Raw genomic sequence first — 20,152 nt, forward strand, 5'->3', positions numbered from 1 at the left:
TCTAATGAACACGTTTCTGGACACCTTCTCCTCACCCAAACCCTCCAAAGCTTCTAAACCCCTGCAAGGCCTCCTCATCCTTCCTTCTGTCCATGAGCTTTCCCCTGGGTGGGGAAATAACAGCATTTCATAGCCTGGAATGATTTTTAGAAGTGATGATTGCTGAACTTGGGCCATGTCTGAGGAACAGGCACTGTCCTGTGGAGGGCTCCTCATGGCTTTTAACTACCAAATTTTTAACAGCCACAACACATCAATAGTCCTGATATTTTAAAATTCATGGGGAGGTTTAGAGTAGATATTACTGAAAAAAAATTCAAGCAAAGAGTTGCAAAGCACTGAAGCAGGCTGCCCAAAGCAGCGCTGGAGTCACCACCCATGGAAATGCTCAAAAATGTGTGGATGTGGGACGTGAGGGCAAGAATATTGGAAGTAAGTTCTGTTTGCAACCAAGTGACACGTAGGAGGTCTAAAGGCCTTTTTGTGAGTTTATTTTCTTTTTTATCTGCTTGTGTTCAGTGTTTGCCTTGCATAATGCATGTAATGGAAGGAGAGGAAATTACACAAGCTTAGACTGGGGAAAAACCCAGTTTTCCACTCTCATTTCCACATCTGGTTACGGTTGCAAATAAGACCAAGGCAGCGATGGACCCAATAGCCTCAAAACTCCTTTTTTTCCAACCTTAAGCATTCTACAGTTCTATGACTCACGACAGACACCAAAACGATGGCCGTGCTGCGCTTCCTCGAAGATCCCAACCAGGACACAGCTGGGGTACCGGAGCGGCGTGAGGGAGAGGCTCCCGGGGCTGGGGTACCCGAGGGGCGTGAGGGAGCGGCTCCAGGGGCTGGGGCACCAGACCGGTGTGAGGGAGCGGCTCCCGGGGCTGAGGGAGCGGCTCCAGGGGCTGGGGCACCAGACCGGTGTGAGGGAGCGGCTCCCGGGGCTGAGGGAGCGGCTCCAGGGGCTGGGGCACCAGACCGGTGTGAGGGAGCGGCTCCCGGGGCTGAGGGAGCGGCTCCAGGGGCTGGGGCACCAGACCGGTGTGAGGGAGCGGCCCCCGGGGCCGAGGCCGCCCTCCCCTCACAGCTTCCCGCACTCCCGCTGTCCGCGCCGGGGCCGCGCCCGGGGCTGCCCTCACGGCCCCAACATGGCGCCGGGGCCGCACCTGCCCCGCGCGCTCCCGCGGCGCCGGCAGGGGGCGCGCGCGGCGCCGGCGGGACAGGAGCCCGTTCTATTTAGTCCGGGGCCGGCACCGGGCACGCACCGACAGCGGTGAGGGAACCGCGGCCGCCGGGTACGGACGGACAGACAGCGGCTGACGGCAGCGGGAGAACGGGCACCGCCGGCCGCCGGCGCCGCACGGCACCGAGGGAAAGGATAGCGAGCGGCCGCCGGCACCGCACCGACACCGCGGGAAAGGGAACGAGCGGCAGCCGGCACCGCACCGGCACCGCACGGGCAGCGGGGAAAGGGAGCGAGCGGCCGCCGGCACCGCACCGGCAGCAGGGCAAGGGGAGCGAGCGGCCGCCGGCAGCGCAGCGGGGGCGGTGCACGGGAGCAGAGACCGGCGCTCGCCCGGTCCCGCAGGTAGGAGCGGGCAGCGCGGCGGCTCCGTGCCCATCGCCCCCCGGGCACGGCTCTGCCCCAGCGGGTCCCGCAGAGCTCGGCAGGTGGGGGGTGTCCCCCACGCCTCGCTTTGACCGAAAAATCACTTTTCTGCCCCAAAGCGTGCGGCGGGCGGGCAGTGCCGCTGCCCGCGCCTCGTCCGGCGCTGCTGCCGGTGAGCGCTGGGGTGTTTTAAACTCCATTGACTGGTTATTTCCGCCCCTCGCTCCCAGCTGGATAAAATCCCCGGGCTGGGAAGCGCGGCCAAGCCTCAGCCTCTCCTTGCGGGAGCGAGCGGGCAGCCCGGGCCGCCTGTCCCAGGTAGGGCTGGGTGGGCTCCCCCGGCAGGACCCGGTCCCAGCGGTGCCGCAGCCTCTCCCAGCAAAGCAGAGCGCTAAAAGCATTCCTGCTGGATTTGTTTTTCCTTTCTTTCAAGGTTCACGATGTTGACAGCTATGTTCTTGGCTGCGCTCGTTCTTACTACAGTACATTCGCAGGAAACTGAGGAAACCATAACGTACACGGTAAGGTTTAATAGACTCGGAGATAATTACTGCTTTGCGGGGATTCTTTGCTAAATGACCCTTAAGAAAAACCGAATTTCTTGCCAATGTATAGCATGTGCTACAGAGTTTGAATGTTAACCATAAAATAAGCTGTTCCTGCACTCTAACAGTGTTTAAAAGTTCAAGTTGACAAGATTGAGCAAAATGCATTACAACTGCTTGTTTGGAAAAGTTTATCTGTGTAGTCAGTTTGAGGGATTGAACAAAATTAGGAGATTTTAATAATTTTTTAATCCATTTTCATAAAGGCAGGGTCCCTAGGACTTTCATTTGAAATGTATGGAGTTTGACAGATAATTAGGTCAAACATTCTTTTGTGTTTTCTTATGGATGTTTCAAGCTGTTTTTAACAAAATGTAAGTACTTCCAAATTTGGGGCTCTTAATGAAGCATCTGAATCCTGGAGTGATCATGGGACTGTTCTTTTCTGAGCTGGATTTGAGCAGTGGCTTTGCATGGCTTGATAAAATTGTTCAAGAATACTGGAAATAGGTTCTGCTTGCAAGCAAGTGGCAGGCTAAGAGATTTAAAGGTCTTTTTGTCAGGCTTTTTCTTTTTCAATCTGCTTGTGTTCAGTGCTTGGCTTGCATAATGCATGTCATGGAAGGAGTGGCAATTACCCCAGCTTGAGCTGGGGAAAAACCCACATTTTCACATCTGATTACAGCTGTAATCCCTGCAACTTGCTTCATATGGGTGGACCTCTGGATATGTGCACACACATCAGCCCAATGCCACACAAGCAGAAAATTCTGCACACATGCAAAAAGTTAGAGAACCACAGCCAAAGCCCAGGATTGTGTCTTATACAAGTAATCCCACTGAAGTCAGTGGGATGGCTCAAGCAAGTAAATATTGCAGAGTTGGACCTTCTTGTAGAAGTTAGGGCTTAAAGAAGCCTCAAGTGAACATCAGGAAGTCAGTAATAAAATACTTTAACACTGGGCTTTAGAAGCATTAGGGTTTTGAAGGATGGGAGTAGTTTTATTTAGAGGCTTCTGTGATTTACTTTTGTTTTAAAGTCCCTGTATGTAAGTGGAAACTGGAGATGTAAGTACCTTTTGAAAATCTGGACTAAACAGGGATCCCACCCTCCTCCTTCCCCACAGTTATTATATGAAGGGGGTTTAATTATACAGCATTTCACATAATTCTGATTATACCAATTGAACATTTCTAGTAAGATTTCTATGTGACTTGGGCACCTATGCTCCCTTTTCAAGGAGGTCTTAGCCCTTAGGTGCTTCACTGATGGTTAAATGCTGATCATGTAAAATGAAACAAAAAACCCCAGCTTTGGGAGATTTTGCTCGTGGGATGCTACTGTTTCTCATGCACACATTGTATCCATGGAGGGCCAAATCCTTTGCTATTGTAAAAGCCTTTGGCTGCAGTAATAGATGGACTTGGCTCCTTGCAGTTAAACAGACAGTACTTCTGTTGTGCATTAACAGGAATTGGGTGATTCAGTAAATGCATGAATTAGCTGTTTTCCTTTGGGTTTACCTTTTCATAGCTACAGTAACTTTGGAGTTGTCAACTCAGCATGTAGTCAATCCTTTAGAGAGTGTCCACTTACCCCTTGGGGAGAAAAACCCTTCCAAGCTGCAACTCGCTGCCACATTTGACAAATCGCTGGTGTCACCTGCAAGAGAAGAAAATATTTTCAATGCTCCTGCTGAGTCAGAGTCTGTCAGTAACAAGTCCCTTAAAATAACTTGAGGATCGGGCCTGCAACAAGTGGATCTTGGCATCAAAAAGTCAAGTTTGCCACTTGCAAGTCCCTCAGCAGCAGAGGAGTTGCAATAAGATTTAGCTTGCTTGACTGTGACTAATTACATTAGTCAACTCCATTCCTTTTTTGTATGGGGCCATTAAAGTAATAACCTGAGCAGCCCAAGATGCACCTACACAGCACAGTCTGGTTGATTCAATGATATTTTAACATTTTAAATCTTCCTGCTGCAGTTGGTAGCACCATGATCCTTTGCTAATCAGTCTCTGTAACTGTGACCTGCAATTAAAGTGACTGCCCTCTGGATAATTTAATGTTTTTGGGCAGAGGAATAATGAAGATGCAGAGCAGACAATTTAAAATCTTTCCTGAACTTGCTGGTGTGCATTGATATGAATAGCTGCTGAGTGTAGCCTTGTTTGAGTTCTGCAAAGTCTTGTATAAATAAGTAGTCCTGCTGTTATAAACTCTAACCGTTTATTGTGTGTCTCACAATATAAATTGTCCTTCCTAGACTGCAGTTCCTGGAGTCATATGATTAAAAAGCATGTGAATGAATTTCCAGCTGTCATGGGATCCTTCTCCATTGCTAGAGTGCTAATGGGAGAGAGGATGAAGTCCAGGGGCACAGAGTCCTCTTGGTCCCTCTGGCAAACAGAGCCTGAATATGAAAGAGGTTCACCTGTTGGAAGGCAGGGAATGAGATCCAGTTTCAGAAAAACTTGTTGCTTTTCACAAAAAGATTTTCATTCTGGTCAGCTTGGTCACTCCAAAGATCATCCAAGGATTCAGCTAAGGAGAGATGGTATAGCACAGGAACAAGGGAATGAGAAAGCAATGGTTTTCTCACTTTGCCCCCCAGCCTGCTCACAACAAACAATATCTTGGGAACTTCCCAAGACAGAGGCACTCTCTGTGTGTCAATAGAACATTCTGAATAGGAAGGAACCACAGGTTTTACTGCTCCTGCACAGCAGTGATGTACCAATTGCCATTTTTCTAGCCTACTCCAAGGTATTGCATTTCCCTTTGTGTCACACTTTGAGCTCACCGAATACCCCAGACTGTTTTTCCAAAACAAAGAATCCCAAGTAACCAAATTATATATTTTTTTTTCTCCACAGCAATGCACAGATGGCTATGAATGGGATCCTGTTAGGCAACGGTGCAAAGGTACAGTAAATAATTTTCAAAGACAGACTTGTCACTGGTATTCTTTAAGTATTCTCACTGCACACCCCTGTTTTGGACACGGAGGTGTGCGTGCATGTCTCGTCGTGTTCTTTGTGTTAATGGTGTTGCAGAAGGTTCGACTGTTAAAAGCATGACTTGTGTTGTTGCTAACCACAGATATTGATGAATGTGAAATAGTCCCAGATGCATGTAAAGGTGGGATGAAATGTGTTAACCACTATGGAGGATACCTCTGTCTACCCAGAACAGCGCAAATTATTGTAAATGAGCGAGAAGAAGCAGCAGCAGAATCCACAAGTGGTCGGAACAGCGTCATTCGCCGGACCCCGGCCGACCCCCAGCGCGCCACTCCCAACCCAAGCCACCAAATCCAGTGTGCAGCTGGGTATGAGCAAAGTGACCACAACGTGTGCCAAGGTAAGCCAGGCCTGCCTGCCTCCTGCTCCTGTGCAGCTGCAGTGGGGGTGACCACAGAGCCAGGGGAGGACAGCCTGCAGCACTTGTGCTGACTGCAAGGGGCTGGTGCTCCATGAACACCTTTAAAGATACAAAAATAAAATACAGAAATGTCACTGTTGTTGTTGAAGGCATCAGAATGTGCAGTTTGTTGCAACCTTTACAGTCTGTTCCATCTGCTTTTGGGCTAAAGAAATTAATTAATTTCATTGTCTGTAGCTCCTAAAAAAAGTCTTAAAACTACTCTAGTGAAGCATTTTGTGTTGTATTAAGTGTGTCTAGGAAAGAAATGAGTGAACAATGCAGCAAGGCACAAGCAATTTGGAAAGGTTTGCAGAACTCTGTATTTTTCAGTAAGTGAATGCTGAATGAACAAAAAATAACCACAGGATGAACTTTTGCTTAGAGCAGGCTGTAGTGTAGAAGGGTCCTGTATTTTTACTGTGGATAAGGACTATTCCTCCAGCAGTAGGAACCCAACTTCTGAGCAGCCTGTGCTCTTGTGATCTCTGTGGAAGCAGCTCTAGGCAGACCCTGCCAGTTCGCTCCCAGTCCCAGCCTTGCCACTCTTTGAAACTATGGCAATGAGGAGCTTTCATCTGAGTGTACATACACCACACACAGTGCCAAAAATTCTCAGGGCATTAGCAATGTTAATTGTATGCATTCAGGAACCAGCCTCACAAGCACTTCTGTAAACTAAGACTGTTTCATTTATTATTTTATATAAACAGTTTACTCTTCTACTTGCTGAAGTAACAAATGTTTTGGCCATTGTTTTGTTTTCTTTCATAGAAATATATTCTACCCCTTGCTCACAAACTTGCTTTTCAAGCACATTGGAGGGACACCCGTGCAAAGAGAGGGCAAAACTTGACCTCATGGTTCATCTTTTCCACTTTGTGGCCTGTAGCAGTATAATCACAGAAAATAGTACTTTAGGGACTGTAATCAGGGCAGGCTGTAATACACAGTGGTAGTTTCCTTCTCCCTGGTATTCATGTACACAGGACATTATTTATCACTAGTAAGTAAATTCCCTGTCATTCTGGACCACAGCAATCATCATGGAGGCTGGAGGAGTTATTTTTGTAGGCAAAGCCTCAGAGTTGCATTTCCAGCTTATCTGCTCCTGTCCAACATTTCTGTCACTCTGACTCAAGAATGTCAAGTACAGAACCTACCACAGGAGGTCAGATCTCCTTAACCCTGGGCGTTCACTGGGGGTCATCAGGGGAAAATCTAAATTTTCCTTAGATGGAAAATTGGCTTTTTCCTTAGTTTAACTTGGCAAAGCAGCAGCAAAGCCAGGAGCAGAACTGCTGGGTTTGGCCTGGTACTCCCTCCTTCAGGTGATGCTGCTGGCAGTGCTCTTCACTGGTAAACTGTAATAAACTGTTCCAACTTCAGCACATAACATTTTTATTTTGATAAAAAATGCAAGTCATGCTAGAAAACATCAAAACATGACTGTCCCTTTTCTATGCTGGCTTTAGATGTATAAATTTGGGATACAGTAGGGCAGTTTGACAGCATTTTGTACCCATACTTTGTGCTCCAAACAAAGGTTGAGGTTTAAGTGAGAGACTGAAAACTGGTTAAGGTTTCTGTTTTGTTGAGGAGAGATTGGTGGTGATAGATTACTATTACTTTACTCCATGCTCTGGCTTCCTGGAACTTGCAGCTAAATATTTCTATTCAATTCCCAAATCTTTGGTTAATTTATAAAAACAACAAAGTGTTGTTACAGTACCAGAAGTTTTAACCAGCAGGCACACAGGCTATGGTGAAATCTTGGGCTTGACTGCATTGAGCTATTCATTTCCTCATGCCAACATTTCAATCTAAATGCAGAAAGCATGGAAATATTAGTGTTTGAAAGCTGAAATGTATTGGATTGAATGCATTCCAGCTGGAAAAAGGGTAGTGGACAGTGTGCTTGAAATGAAGGATGAAAGAGTTTTGGAGCACTTAAAGCATGCATTCAGCTTCATGATCTTCATACTTTTCACTGCTGAAAATATCTTATAAAAGATAATCTTGATCAGCAATGGTCCCGCTGCGGATTTATTTAATTATGGTTAAAAGACTTTGCTATGATAACTGCTCGAGGCTCCTAGGGAGTGTAAGTTACAGATATAGTCACACTTAAGCTTGTTTTATTGTTTAGTAAATCAAATATGAAGTCCAGCTCCTTCTAATTGTTTGCAGATGTATGACATTTTCCTTCCAGTCCAGCAGCACTAAGTATTTTATAACCAATGTGAAAGTGTGGAGATCTCTGTTTCAAACAATAACATGCTCCAAGGAGCTGAATTACTGACATCATGCTGCAGTGTGAGGGGCCTTCTGTTTTAGTATAAGTGTCCACTCCCTTTTCAAGCATGGAACAGTGTGGGAATGACAGGCCAAACACACTTCTGGGCTTCCTGTGCTTGGAATAAATGCCCATAAACGACCTGGTCCTGGAGGACTTCACTCCAGTGATGTGCTGATACACATCTTTATAATTACTGGTGAGCAGAAACATGTTCTAGTGTGTTAGAAATAGGGGTAGCAAACATTTCCTGGGACATTTTTAAGATATTCTTTATGAGCAGTGATGTCAGGAACTCCCAAAGTGAAGCAAAGATGAGGGAGGTTATTCTGGAGAAAGGTCTCTGATGTGGAAGAAGTTGTGCTTCAACATAAACACTTGAAGTGTGCTTTAAATTCTGAGTTTCTGACCTTACCTAATCCCCTCCATCCCCATCCCCAGCAGTTCCCACTTCACTGTCACTCCTAAATTTGGTCCCTAAGGGAGATTCCCATATGTGGCACCTGGTCCCATTTTCAGGAAGCCACTTGGATGTTCAGCCCTGTCCTCTGAGGGTATCACTGTAATGGGGAAGAGCAAAAAACATAGTAAGAAATAATTTGAAACAAATTACTGAGTTAACTCAGGTTCCCAGATATTTTTTCCCTGATAAAACCCATGAATAGCTGCACTCCGTGCCTGCACTCAGGCCTGAGTTTTATTTTACTTTGTTGTTAGGCTCTCTGTGATTTGAGTCTGCTCCTATTGAATTCAAAAGAAAATCACCCAATTAATTCAATTTTGTCAAACCTAGTCTGCAAGAAAGTACTGGCTTCTCCTAGAATGTTAATGACACTTGAATGCAAAAAGGGACCAAAAAAGGTACCAAATAACCTGTAAACTTGAGAAGGGAAAGGAACTCATTTTCCTTAATTCCTGTCATGTTGGCAACACAAGCAATAAAATAAGCAAACATTTTTGCTCCTGAGCTAGATTAGCTTTTGCTGTTTCTCCAGCCTGTTTGTAACCCTTTGAGCTGCTGCAATGTCAGATTCAGGAGGCAGACAGATTGCAATATGAGAGATCAGTGCTTGCTCCTGTGAGAGAATGACATTTTTCCAGAGTTCTGTCCAGATTTGGAGGACATTGGTTGCTTTTTTCCTCCTCTGTGGAAGAAGGAAAAAAAATGAATTTGTTTTCTGTTCTATGGTTATTCTTCCCACGGTGAAATCACTTTAGGGTATCCCTACACTGGTGGAGGTTAAGTGGTTTTTTGTTTTGTTTTTTGGTACTTTTCAAAGTAACTTGTCATACTCAAGCTATGCTTTTGACTCCAGAAGTTAATTGTAAGTAAGTCAAATAAGACTAAATTTTGCATCTGTAGAATCCTTTTTGCTGTTGTCCTGTTAAGGAGGGAGGGACATGGGGGAGCAGTTCATGATGTTTGCCATAGAACAATCACTTTATATTACATATATTTACATATGTCAGGGATGTGCAGCTGGCACATGAAGAACATTAAAGGTGTGGGAGTGCAGGTGCACTTGGCAGAGCCTGGCTGTGCCCTGGCAGGAGGCTCCTCCCTGGCATTTTGGCTGGGGCACTGCAGCTCCTAATGAGCTCCACTCACTGTGCTTTGATTCCCCTCCCTGAGAGCTCCTGGAACGTGCAGCCACATCCAGCCCAGCTGAAACTCAACCTGAAATGCACCCCAGGGGTGCCACTAATGTGCCACAAGCACTAATGAGCACTCAGCCCTCAGGGCCAGACTCCAGGGAGCCTCAGAAGTGCATGGACTGGGATTTTGGAGCCTCTGCACAAAGCTGGGATCTGATCCTATGGGCTCAACCCATTTTCTAATGCAGACACAGCCTCAAATACAGCCATAGATGTTCCCTAGCCATGGAAATGGTTTTGAGAGCTTTTTGTAAAATATTGTATCATCCTAAGTTTTCCCCCTTCCTGTAGGTAAGGAGTGCTTTTAAAAATGCTTCAGGGCTCCTTGTGGCTGCCCCATCCCTGGAAGTGTCCAGGGCCAGGCTGGATGGGGCTTGGAGCAACCTGGGACGGTGGAAAGTGAAAGGGGTGGAACAAGATGATCCTGAAGATCCCCTTCCAACCCAATTTATTTTGTGATTCTGTGACACCACTAGGCCTGTTGAGTTTGAGGATAGGGTGAGGACAGAGCCTGTGGCAGGAGAAATGAGGCCTGGTTGGGTGGTTTAGGATGGCAGCAGCTCCAAGGGCTCCCTCAGGCCGTGTGTTTGTGCAGCACTCCAGTGAGTGGGGAGCACTTGTTGCCAGCTGTAGCCACTCTGAGACTGACCTGGTCACATGTGCCACTCCAATGCTCATTACTGGGACAAGCCATAGGAATTCTGCAGGTCTAAGAGGATCTACAGAAGGACACAAGCTGACACTTTCACAGCTCTCTGTTCATAGCCTCCAATTAATTCCTTGTACATTTGGATACATCATGCAGAGATCATCTTTCATCAGCCCTTCCCTAACCAACTGTTCAAGCTGTTAATCTGTGAAGCTGCTGCACTCTGCTGCAAAGCAGCATCTCTTTAGCAGCCCTCAGGGTCCACAGGGGCGTTCACAAAAGCCCATCTTGTTTTGAGGGCCTGGTTCTGGGCATTTTTGAAATCAGGCCACTCTGAATCATCTTCCCATCTGTGCTATTTGCACAGCTGTGGGTGTCAAGTCAAGACCTTGGAGAGATATTCTCTGTTCTGTCTGACCATTTTACTGTGAACATCCATCACAAGCATAAATACTAGCAGCTGCCTTCCTTTCCCGAATCAGTCAGTGCTTTCCCATTGTCCTGACCCCTGCAGGAATACACTCAGTGTGTTACAGTTACAGATTCCTCCCATTTGCTCATCGTGCTAAGTGTGCTAGAGGCAAGCAAGCTTCCCCAAATTGTATTTACCTTAGCTTCCTGAATTGGGATTATGCAGGCAAGCACTGGATTTCAAGTTTAAGTAAACTCATTAGCAGTTTTCATGGCTTCCTGCAGCAGGAGAATGGGATCACACAGTAGTCACCTCAGCTGTCATCCTCGTGGGCTGCATTTGTTGATTTTAAAGCCTGTTGCCTTAGTAGCTCGGAGGAGGCTGATGTTTTGACAGACAAAACACAGCAAATGGATTCAGGAGGCACATGGCCTGAAGAAAGTCCAAACTCCAGCCATCTGTCCTCCTTCAGAATTCCTCTCTCTAAGCCGGAGGTCTTTTTCACAATGCAATCAGGAATAACACCAGATAGCAGAGGGGAAGAATGTGCTCATGCCTGGTCCTGACTTGGCACCCAGAGTACTTGGCACCCCTTGTAACAGCTCAGAGCACTTCTTTCTCTCTTGAGGAATTCCCTGTACCTGCTGCAGACACTGAGATCTGTGCATCCCACAAGGCAGGAAAGCCACACCAGGAGTGAGGGCTGTCACCTGCTGCAGCAGAGGGCACAGAACAGCACTTGGGGCAGCACAGGCTGTGCTCCCTGTGCCAAGACCTGCTCTCAGAGGGATACATTCCACAGCATCACAGTGCCAAGGCACCCTGGCAGCTGCTTGTAGCACCTCTCTCAGGTAATTTTATGGTGACACTATTGCCACTGGGATTTCTCACTGTGCTTGCTCTGAGCAGTTGTTTCCTCCCAGTCTCCTGAGAAAGGCTCTGTGCTCCTCCTCTCCCCAGTTTTTTATTCAGGAGGATTTTCTCTCAACCACCACTTTTTTCCTCCATTTTCAAACCTGATTCCTACATCAGATTAATTAGTGTATAAAGGAAGTGCTCTTACCTGGGTTTTATTTTCACTCCTGTACTCTGGCTTACTGAGTCACATTTGCTAGAACGTTTCTGAAGGATCTCAGCATTGCAGACACATTTTTCAAAGGTCCAAGATTTTTCTTGAGCATCCCTAGTGATGGAACACAAATTTAGGAAGCTGGAAAACTAGTGCAAGAGCTGAAATTTGAAACTTATTTTCCTCATTTTATTCTCTTTCCAAGTGCTATCTCCCTTCCCATGCTGGCCAGGGCAGATGATAGCTGCTGTTTCTGTGTGCCAAAACAGCCCTGCAGGAAGAACAAAGCTTCCTGCAAAGGCAGCAAAGACCTGTTTGATTGCTTCCTGCACCACCCAGGGATGCCTGTTCTGCTCTCCCTGTCCTTTGCTAGGGAATCCCAGCCAAGCCCAGAGTCTCCAGCACTGCAGGAATTCATTCAGGGTGGTCAGACTTGCTGCTTTGCCATTTTCCTACTGTCAGAACCAGTGGGAGTGTTACAGGGCTCCCTCCTAGCAAGATATTTTTGGTCTGGTAGGAACCACAAGGAGAGTGTAATTTTTGAGTTCACCTACCAGGTTGCATCCTAAACATTCCACACTTTTTGTGGTGTAGTCAAGTCCTCTTGTGCAGCACTTTGTCATGGCAACCCCTTTCTGCTGTGTCTGTGTTAACTGGGATGAATGGAAGCTGAGCTTGACCACCTCCTTTCATTACTTAAAGAATATGTATTCTTTTCTTTCCCTCTGAGATGCTTTTTGAGCTGCTTTTTCTGGGCTATCATAATTTATGCATGGTCTAGAATAAGTCATGTGAAATGTAAGCCTCCTTTGGGCTGAAGGTTCTTATGAAAGGGAATTTTTCCACATGCCTGTCAAAGGGTTTAGATGCTTCTGTCCACAAGGTTGGAAGATCTCAACTGGCCTTGTAAGATCTCTGTTCTCTGTAGGACAATGGAATAGGTAATCAGACATATAAAGTTCATTAGTAAAAAGTACAAAATTTCACAAAGAAATATCTGTTTCATCTTTAATTTGCTAAATTTTGTTTTCATAGCAGCCAGCTAGCAACAGTTTTGAAGAGAAAGTTATTTGCCATAATTCAATAGACAGCAAAATGTAACCTGAAAAAAAACCCTATACTAAATACACAGGAATGCTGTGTGTACCTTCTTTCATCTACCTTTTAACTTTACTAAAAATACAAGAGGGACTTGCAAATTACAGAACTCTGAACTATTTTAGCACACATGTAGTTATTATAAAATACCTTTGACGCTCATTCCCATTTGTGTCTCATTTGTTAATCTGAAACCATGTTAAATGTTGTAAGCAGAGTAGAGAAATGTCTAGTTTTTGTTAGGTATAATTTTATGATCAAAGCTGAAAAAAGTGACTAAGAAAACATTTGTTAAACACACTTTCATAAGTTACAGTGCTAATAAAAAGTTCTTGAGGCTCAGGAATGAATTAGACCTTTCCTGGCAAAATATATCCCAAGCTCTTAATTAAGCATTTTTAAAATTAGATTTTCAGTAGCCCCTTGTCTGTTGCTGTTACTGAAAGGCTTAAATAAATAACTCCAAAGGGAAATTCTTGAATGGAATGACAAAGGATTCAGTGTGTGAAGGTCTGGCTCCTGGGAAGAGATGTTTACTTTGGGAAATTCTCAATCTGGCTTTATTAACTCCTGATTTAAAAAATTCATGCCTTTGAGTGGACATTAATTAATTAAGCCTGTTTTGATGAGCTCTGAGCAGGAGAAGACATTGCTGAGCCTTCAAGAGCTGGATTTAACCAGAAGGAAACTCCTGGTCTGGTGCATGACCCAGTGTGAGATGATTTAAGCAAATCTGACCCTGCACTTGAGCATCTTATGGGATATAAACCCCCAGAATTCCAGAAAAGCAGTAATTTGGACAAAAAAATCCTGAATATCTTGTAGCTTTATAAATTTAGAAAGAAATCCTTATCAATACTGTGAGAGCTGATTGTTGTCAGAAGTACTTAGAATTGGGAAATACAAGGGCTTTTGACAGGTAACAATGTTCTGTGTGGTTTTAAAGAGGCTGCCAACAAGTTAACAGTTAATAGCAATCTTACACAGAGCAAAGGAATCAAACATGGCAAAATGAGCAGAAATTTAAGTGTGATTTTAGCTGATGTGACCTATTTTATAAAAATAAAAACCAGGAGAAACAGTCTCTCTCCTGTCTAAACTTATTCTGGGAAGAATTTTAAGTGCTTGGGATACAGAGTAGGTAGAATTAAAAACACTTTTAGAAGCACAACAAATACTTGCTTGTAGTTTTTAAAGCACTTTCTTTTTAAATGAATTTGCTCTCAAGGGATTTTCTTATCAGGAGCCAGTTCTCCACAGAACTTGGAGATGATAAAACATGGACTGGATAAAACAAGGACTTGTGTGTCACTCCTTGGGTGAGTTAAACAGGAATATAGGAATCTTTCACAGGGAGTGAGCACAGAATCACATCAGAAATAAGCAGGGCTTTGGAGCAACCCCTGCTCTGCCCCTGGGGGCTGTGGATGACACCTGACTTCATTCCTCCCAGAAGTTGTTGGAGCCTAAATCAGGAAAGAGAGCAGAATCCAAAAGTCATTCCCACTTCCCAAGGGGAAAGAAAAATGGTGTTCTTCCCTGACATCATCCTGCCTGTATGTGCTCTGCATCCAGACCTTTCTCACTCTTATCTGCCTTAACTTGAAGCATCAAGGCAGATTTTCTTTCCCACTCTCTCCTTATGTGTTGCTGGAGTAGAAAATAATTTGGGGATGGTTGCAATACCCAAAGATACTGCTGACATTTCCAGCACTTTTTCCCTGGAGCAGAAAGCACTGTACAAGCAGATAAAAATTATAGACTTAACCCCACTAAGCACCTTTTGGCTTTCTGGTGTTTGCAGGAGCAGCAGAACTTTCCAGCTTGAATTAACCTGAGGTGGAAGAGAGTTAGAACCAAACTTCTGAGAGCAATTGTGCAGGAAAAGTTGGGAGAAGGAAAAACACACCCATTTTCCCCATTGCAAACACTGACCATTATTTAAACAATCCAGAAACTGTATTCCTAGATTTTAATCTTTTAATCAGCATGTGAAAAAGGACGATTTTGGGGAAGGGAAAACTTTGTTGTGTGTGTTCCAAGACAAAGTATTCCTCTGTTAGAAACTGTGGCTCTCTATGCCTATAAAAAGGGAAAATTCCCCATTTCTAGACAAGACATTTTTACAAAAAAGTTGCTTCATTATGTACTTAAATCCAAACATTCTCTCCATTCTGGTTACACTCAGAGTTCAGTATCCACTGTGAGGAGAATCTCTTCCTTACTATGTATGCAGATTTATAAGGCTCCAGGCACCTTTGAAATAAATTGAAAGCACAGCCATGTAATGGAGCCAAACCCCAAAACCAGCCAAGGGGATCCACCCAGCAACACCCTCGAACACCCTCAGCTCTTCCCCTGAGCACAGCTTCAGAGTGCTGGTCTTGATCTTGTCTCTGCTTTCTCCACCCTCCTAAAAGCTTCCTGGGGGATTCCCCAGCTCCAGAGCCATGCAGGGGCTGTTTGGGATGCAGGAATAGTTCACTTGCTTGGTTTCCTCCCCTCTCAAACAGCTCAGGAGCAGGGCAGCTGTTTGCGGAGCCTGGGACAGGGGGACACTGAAAAACAGGACAACAGGAGAGAGCAGCAGCTTGGGTATGAAGAGAGGCTTTGACAGTAGATCAAAGTGTAGCAAAACCATACAGAAATAATCAAGGCAGGTTTGTAGCTGCTTTTTCCCACTTTGAAATTGACAGTTCGAGTATTTGTGATGCTGGAAAGTGGCATGGTTGGAGAAGGAAATGCTTCCCAAAATCTCTGCCATGGGACGGGAGTGAGGCCAACAGTTTAGGAACTTGATCAAACAAAGGTCTGGACATTTAATACAGTGAGAGCAGAAGTTAAAAAGCAGCAACTTTTGAAAAGGTTAACAAACCTAATTTATGCTTAGGGCAGTCCTCAATTCTTAACAAATGTCAGGATGAGGTTGATTGTTGAGGAGCAGACTGGTGATATCTGTACTTTTCTGAGGTATGTCCCAGTGCCCACTTTGAGAAAGCACAGTCAGAATGTTTTCCATCTCTCTGGATTTGGTGGCTGTTATCTGTGGGTTGAGCACCAAGCCAATTCCCCAAAGCTCTGGATAATCAGCCTGGTGCACATCAGATGTTCAGTCCCATAATGGAACCACTTCAGGCCCTACAGGCTCCACAAGGCTGAGTCTTTTTTGGAGAGCACAGATCAGTGTAGTTTTGTTAAAAATTAAAACTATTGGGAAATTCAGACAAATGTTTCTGTAGTTCTGATAAAGGGGTGTATAAATAATCCTATTGTTAGCTGTCAAGTGGAATTTATATATAAAACAATCAGGTATTGATATCAGAACATTGTCATCACAGGAATCAGGGTTTGTTATTGTGGGGCAGAGCAAGCAATACTGAAATTCAGTGACCCTGAGTACTGGCACAGCTTCCAGGGGCCTCCAAGGTCCCATTCTCCTGAACAAGATGTGCATGGAGAAGGAGCTGTCCTTCACTAAAACAGCCTCATGGGGCATGCACCTCCTGCCTTAAGGGCTGGACTTGATGACCCCTTTTAACTCAGAGGATTTTGTGATGTGTGACTGAGCCAGCACATCACGCCCCACACTTGCTGTGTTCAGTGGTGCATCTGGGACAAAAGCAGCAGCAGGAGCAGCTCATTTCATTCCTTGCATTTGATTCTTTGGTTTAGTATCTGTCACATCCAAGCCAGCCAAAAAGTGGCCTCAGCACGTTCTGGCTGGTGAGGCTGAGGAGCCCCGGGGGCTCCATTCACATGCCTCATGTGTGACCAGGCTGGGCTGAGGAGCCACTGCACTGCCTGGTCCTCAGGGTGGGGTCCCACCCCTGCCACAGCCCCAGCAGGAAGCTGGAAGCAAAGCATTAAACACACCAAAAGGACTGCTTGGATTTTCACATACTCAATGGCCATTGGGGGGTTCAGCCAGCAAGAAAAAACCCAAGTGTGTAAGAAGAGGAAAAACAGCAAAAAGGCAGCCGGAACCAAAAGTGGTTTTTCATCTGGCTGTAACATTGAGAGCAGGACAGCCGTGGGATGTGCCTGGATGGAGCCCATCCCCATGGAATGCACCATCACACACATGGCTGTTCCAGAGCTCCAGAGCTGCCTCTGTCACACACAGCCAGCTTCAGACAGCATTACTGTCCCGTTGGGATGCACTTGGGATGGGCTGCACACACAACAGCCCTTAAAAACTGGAATGATAATATGCAGGTTTTTCCATTCCTATCATTTGTCCTTAATTGAAAAATTAAATGCTTATGTCCCATTGTTAACTATTCTTAGCACTAATTTCACAGTTTAGCCCAGTGGTCACCAACTGGTTTCCTTACAGTTCTTCTCTTATTTCACAGCTGGGCTGAACTTGCTTGGTTTGAACTTACTTAGGTTGCATTAAAAAAAGTTGTGTGACAGTCCCCACATGATTTAATCAGAAACCTCACTGTACTCAATTCCTGCCCAAAAAACACTATAAAAAGTCAGAGGAAAGAAAGGTAGCAAAGTTCTCCATTCTGGTTAATAGCTTAGAGTCTGTTTACAGCAGCCCAGTTCAGGTGAGAAGGAGCCTTGGAATGTCTCCAGCCTGGCATCTTGCTCTGATCTGAGATCAGACCTGGGAGATTTATCCAGTCAGGGCTTGAAAAACCCCATGGAAGTAGAGTACAGAATTTTTCTGGGCACCTGTTCCACACCTTGACTGCCCTAATGGTGAAAAAATTTTCCCTGTACCTAGAATCCCTCCTTACAATTCATCCTGGATTGATACACACAAAAGAGATGTGCTAAAAATGCAGACTTGAGGGTAAATCACTTTTTTTGTTTTCTTACAAATGTGTAAGTGAAAAAGTGTTCTCCATAAGGGGAGGTAAAAATTCTGGGCAGCCCTAAGTTTGAATGAAAACATTTTCCTGAGGAGCAGACTGGCTGAATGTCATTCCCAGCCTCCCATGACCCAACTCCCACTACAAGTGAAGCTCTGCAGCTTTTTAATTTCCAGTTAAAAACAACCAAAAAAATAATAGTATCAATGTGTGTCCACAAACAAGGAAAGAAGGGAAGTTTCACTGATCCATGACTGTGCTTACTTGAACTCTGAATAACTGCAGATATTTTCATAGCTAGTGCCCACCAAGCTTCTCCAAGTACTGAGAGAATATCAAGAATGATTTTAACAAACAAAACCACTGTTTGTACTTTGAAGTGTCACATTAAGACACCTTCAGTTGCATTCCAGCATTTAAAGCACACATTCAGATCCCAGTATTTTCCCTGACACCTTTGCACATGCCTCAGTTTACACAACTGCTCACTGCTGGCCTCAATCAGGTTGTTGCTAGGAACTTTTATTTTAAAACCCCTCACTAAACTTGCCAGAGCAAGCCTGCAATACCAGGCACACACTGATCCTACTCATGGGTGGGTAGGAAATGCTTGAGAGTATGGGAGGGAGTAGCCTTGATGGGAGGAATTGCCTGTTTACTCAGCTTGCAGCTCCATTGCTGGGACACTTCAGATCCCTCTGCTGAATATCCCAGCTGGTCTCACATCTACCAATGCTGCCCCTTTTAGATACCCTTCAATTCTTGTTTCTCTTCAATTCCTCACTCTCCCCTCCTCTTTTCTTTATTAAACTCTTGGCAATGAGGGCCAAAACCTGACAGAAAACAGCAGTTCACACTGTGGTCCTGGATAAATTATGGTACAATTAGCAACGTCACTTTCAAAAAGTTAATGAAATAAAGCTGCTCCTTTAGGAAACCAGAGACTTTACAGCTGATGATTTATGGTGACTCAAACAGGACTCTGAATTTGCAGTGCCAGATGAGGCCATGCTGTCACTTCTACTCACTAAATACCTCATGCCACTTCTCTAGGAAATGAGGCCTGGCTTGGTTACAAGAACCAGCTCCTCAGTGTCTTCTCTGTAAAATCTTCTCCCTTCTGGAAGTTGAATTTCCAGCTTGTTGATGATCTGCAAAGCAGATCAGTTTTGTCCCTCCTGAGGAGCAGATGGATGCAGGGGCTGCTTTGGGACAGAGTGACACGTAACTGTATCCCCAGAGATCTTTCCAGGAACCTCTCAGATTGCTTTTCTGGCTCAAGGGCCTTGCTCTTCACCACTGGACATTTTGGGCAAGCACATGTACATGTAATAAGTGTGGAGCCTTGTGGGGTAAATAAAAATTCCTGCACAAATAAGGGGAATAATAAATCAAGCCCAAGAATTTTAAAGCTATATGAAAAATTAACCTGTTTGCTGGACCTTATCTAGATAAGAGGTCATTGTTCTTTGCTTTGAAAAGATTTTTGTTTTTAATATGTATTTAGCCTTACTTATCTATTATACTTTGCTTCCTTTTTATTTTCCTTTCATTGAAAACAAGACCTAACTCCTTAAAAATTGTTTGGACTTGTTCCTAAAACACACTGAACACTTCCCAGTCAAGAAAATAACAGGGTACAAGGACCTTCATGACTTGGATTTCATTTGTCAGAGGTGTTTTTGAACCTCTGAAATCCCTGCAGAAGACCCTCTGGTTATTGGCTGAGACATTATTTCTTTTCTTTCAGGCTGATTTTTTTTGCCTGTCCATGAAATCTCCAAAGCAAACTAACAGTCTGTTAGATCCTAAATTAATTTAGATACGGATCTCACTACAGAGGATGTTCAATTAACTGCTAGAAACCAATCTTGTCATTAGTCTTCCACTGGTGTTTTGCATATTTATTGGTAGCATCTGATTCATTAAACCCAGCCTTTAAATCAGGGCAGTTGGTTAAATGCTATCTATGAAAGTTTTCAAGCTACTGAAGCCCACATGTTTTCAGTCTGCTAAAAAAACTTCCTCTCCTCTTCAGTAGAGCATTATAAAACCTTATATCGTGAAAAAGCTGTTAAAAAAAATCTTTACAACCCACAACTTTCATTACCTGGTCCTCGCTGTCCCCTGAAATGTCCCACTCTGTCCTCTCTGTTTGCTGCTTGAGCATCATCCTGGGGTTTGGTTCAGGTTTGGAGCAGCACAACAAGGGAATCCTTCTCCACATCCAGAGCTTCTGAAAGCCAAGAGCAGAGAGAAATCCAGGCTGGACCTCCCAAACTCACACAAGGAATTTGAGGTTGATTAGTTTGGGACAAGGCTTAATGCTGCACACATTGGTTTGGGTTATTCCAGCTAACAACTGTAATTGCATAAATAATAGCATTAGTAAATTACTTTTAAAAATTACTTTAAAACACTCCAACTTCAGAATTTTAAGCAATCCCCCCCTTTGTCCTATAGGTAAGAAATGAATGTGCTCATAGATCATTTATTCTATCTTCCCAATACTCAGCTACATCTCTCCTTCCTTCACCTTTTCATTCTATTCCTTGCTCTTGGCATTAA

At 44.7% G+C, this 20,152-nt stretch overlaps 2 protein-coding genes and 1 long non-coding RNA gene across 7 annotated transcripts in view; 1 reads left to right on the plus strand and 2 right to left on the minus strand.

The window, feature by feature from the left end:
- CCDC85A (coiled-coil domain containing 85A) overlaps positions 1-3,813 on the minus strand; it is a 162,229-nt gene extending 158,416 nt beyond the window's left edge. For all 4 annotated transcript variants that reach the window (XM_059467758.1, XM_059467757.1, XM_059467756.1 and 1 more), the window contains exon 1: positions 3,755-3,813. The gene's annotated coding sequence lies outside the window, so the exon portion shown is untranslated. The remainder of the gene's footprint in view (positions 1-3,754) is intronic.
- Positions 1,257-20,152, plus strand: part of EFEMP1 (EGF containing fibulin extracellular matrix protein 1) — a 45,362-nt gene continuing 26,466 nt past the window's right edge. Inside the window, exons 1-4 of one of the 2 annotated variants that reach the window (XM_059467760.1) lie at positions 1,257-1,591; positions 2,046-2,133; positions 5,035-5,083; positions 5,261-5,521. In XM_059467760.1, coding sequence (XP_059323743.1) covers positions 2,053-2,133; positions 5,035-5,083; positions 5,261-5,521 — 391 coding nt within the window. In that variant the 5' untranslated portion in view covers positions 1,257-1,591; positions 2,046-2,052. Of the gene's footprint in view, positions 1,592-1,883; positions 1,931-2,045; positions 2,134-5,034; positions 5,084-5,260; positions 5,522-20,152 lie in introns of those variants that run through there. The other variant, XM_059467761.1, reaches the window with a different exon arrangement.
- LOC132070753 (uncharacterized) overlaps positions 14,728-20,152 on the minus strand; it is a 48,013-nt gene continuing 42,588 nt past the window's right edge. The window contains exons 2-3 of the long non-coding RNA XR_009418037.1: positions 19,695-19,820; positions 14,728-15,319 (exon numbers count right to left, since the gene is read on the minus strand). This is a non-coding gene — a long non-coding RNA (uncharacterized LOC132070753). The remainder of the gene's footprint in view (positions 15,320-19,694; positions 19,821-20,152) is intronic.

Source organism: Ammospiza nelsoni, chromosome 3, assembly GCF_027579445.1.
Source record: "Ammospiza nelsoni isolate bAmmNel1 chromosome 3, bAmmNel1.pri, whole genome shotgun sequence".
Classification (NCBI taxonomy): Eukaryota; Metazoa; Chordata; class Aves; order Passeriformes; family Passerellidae; genus Ammospiza; species Ammospiza nelsoni.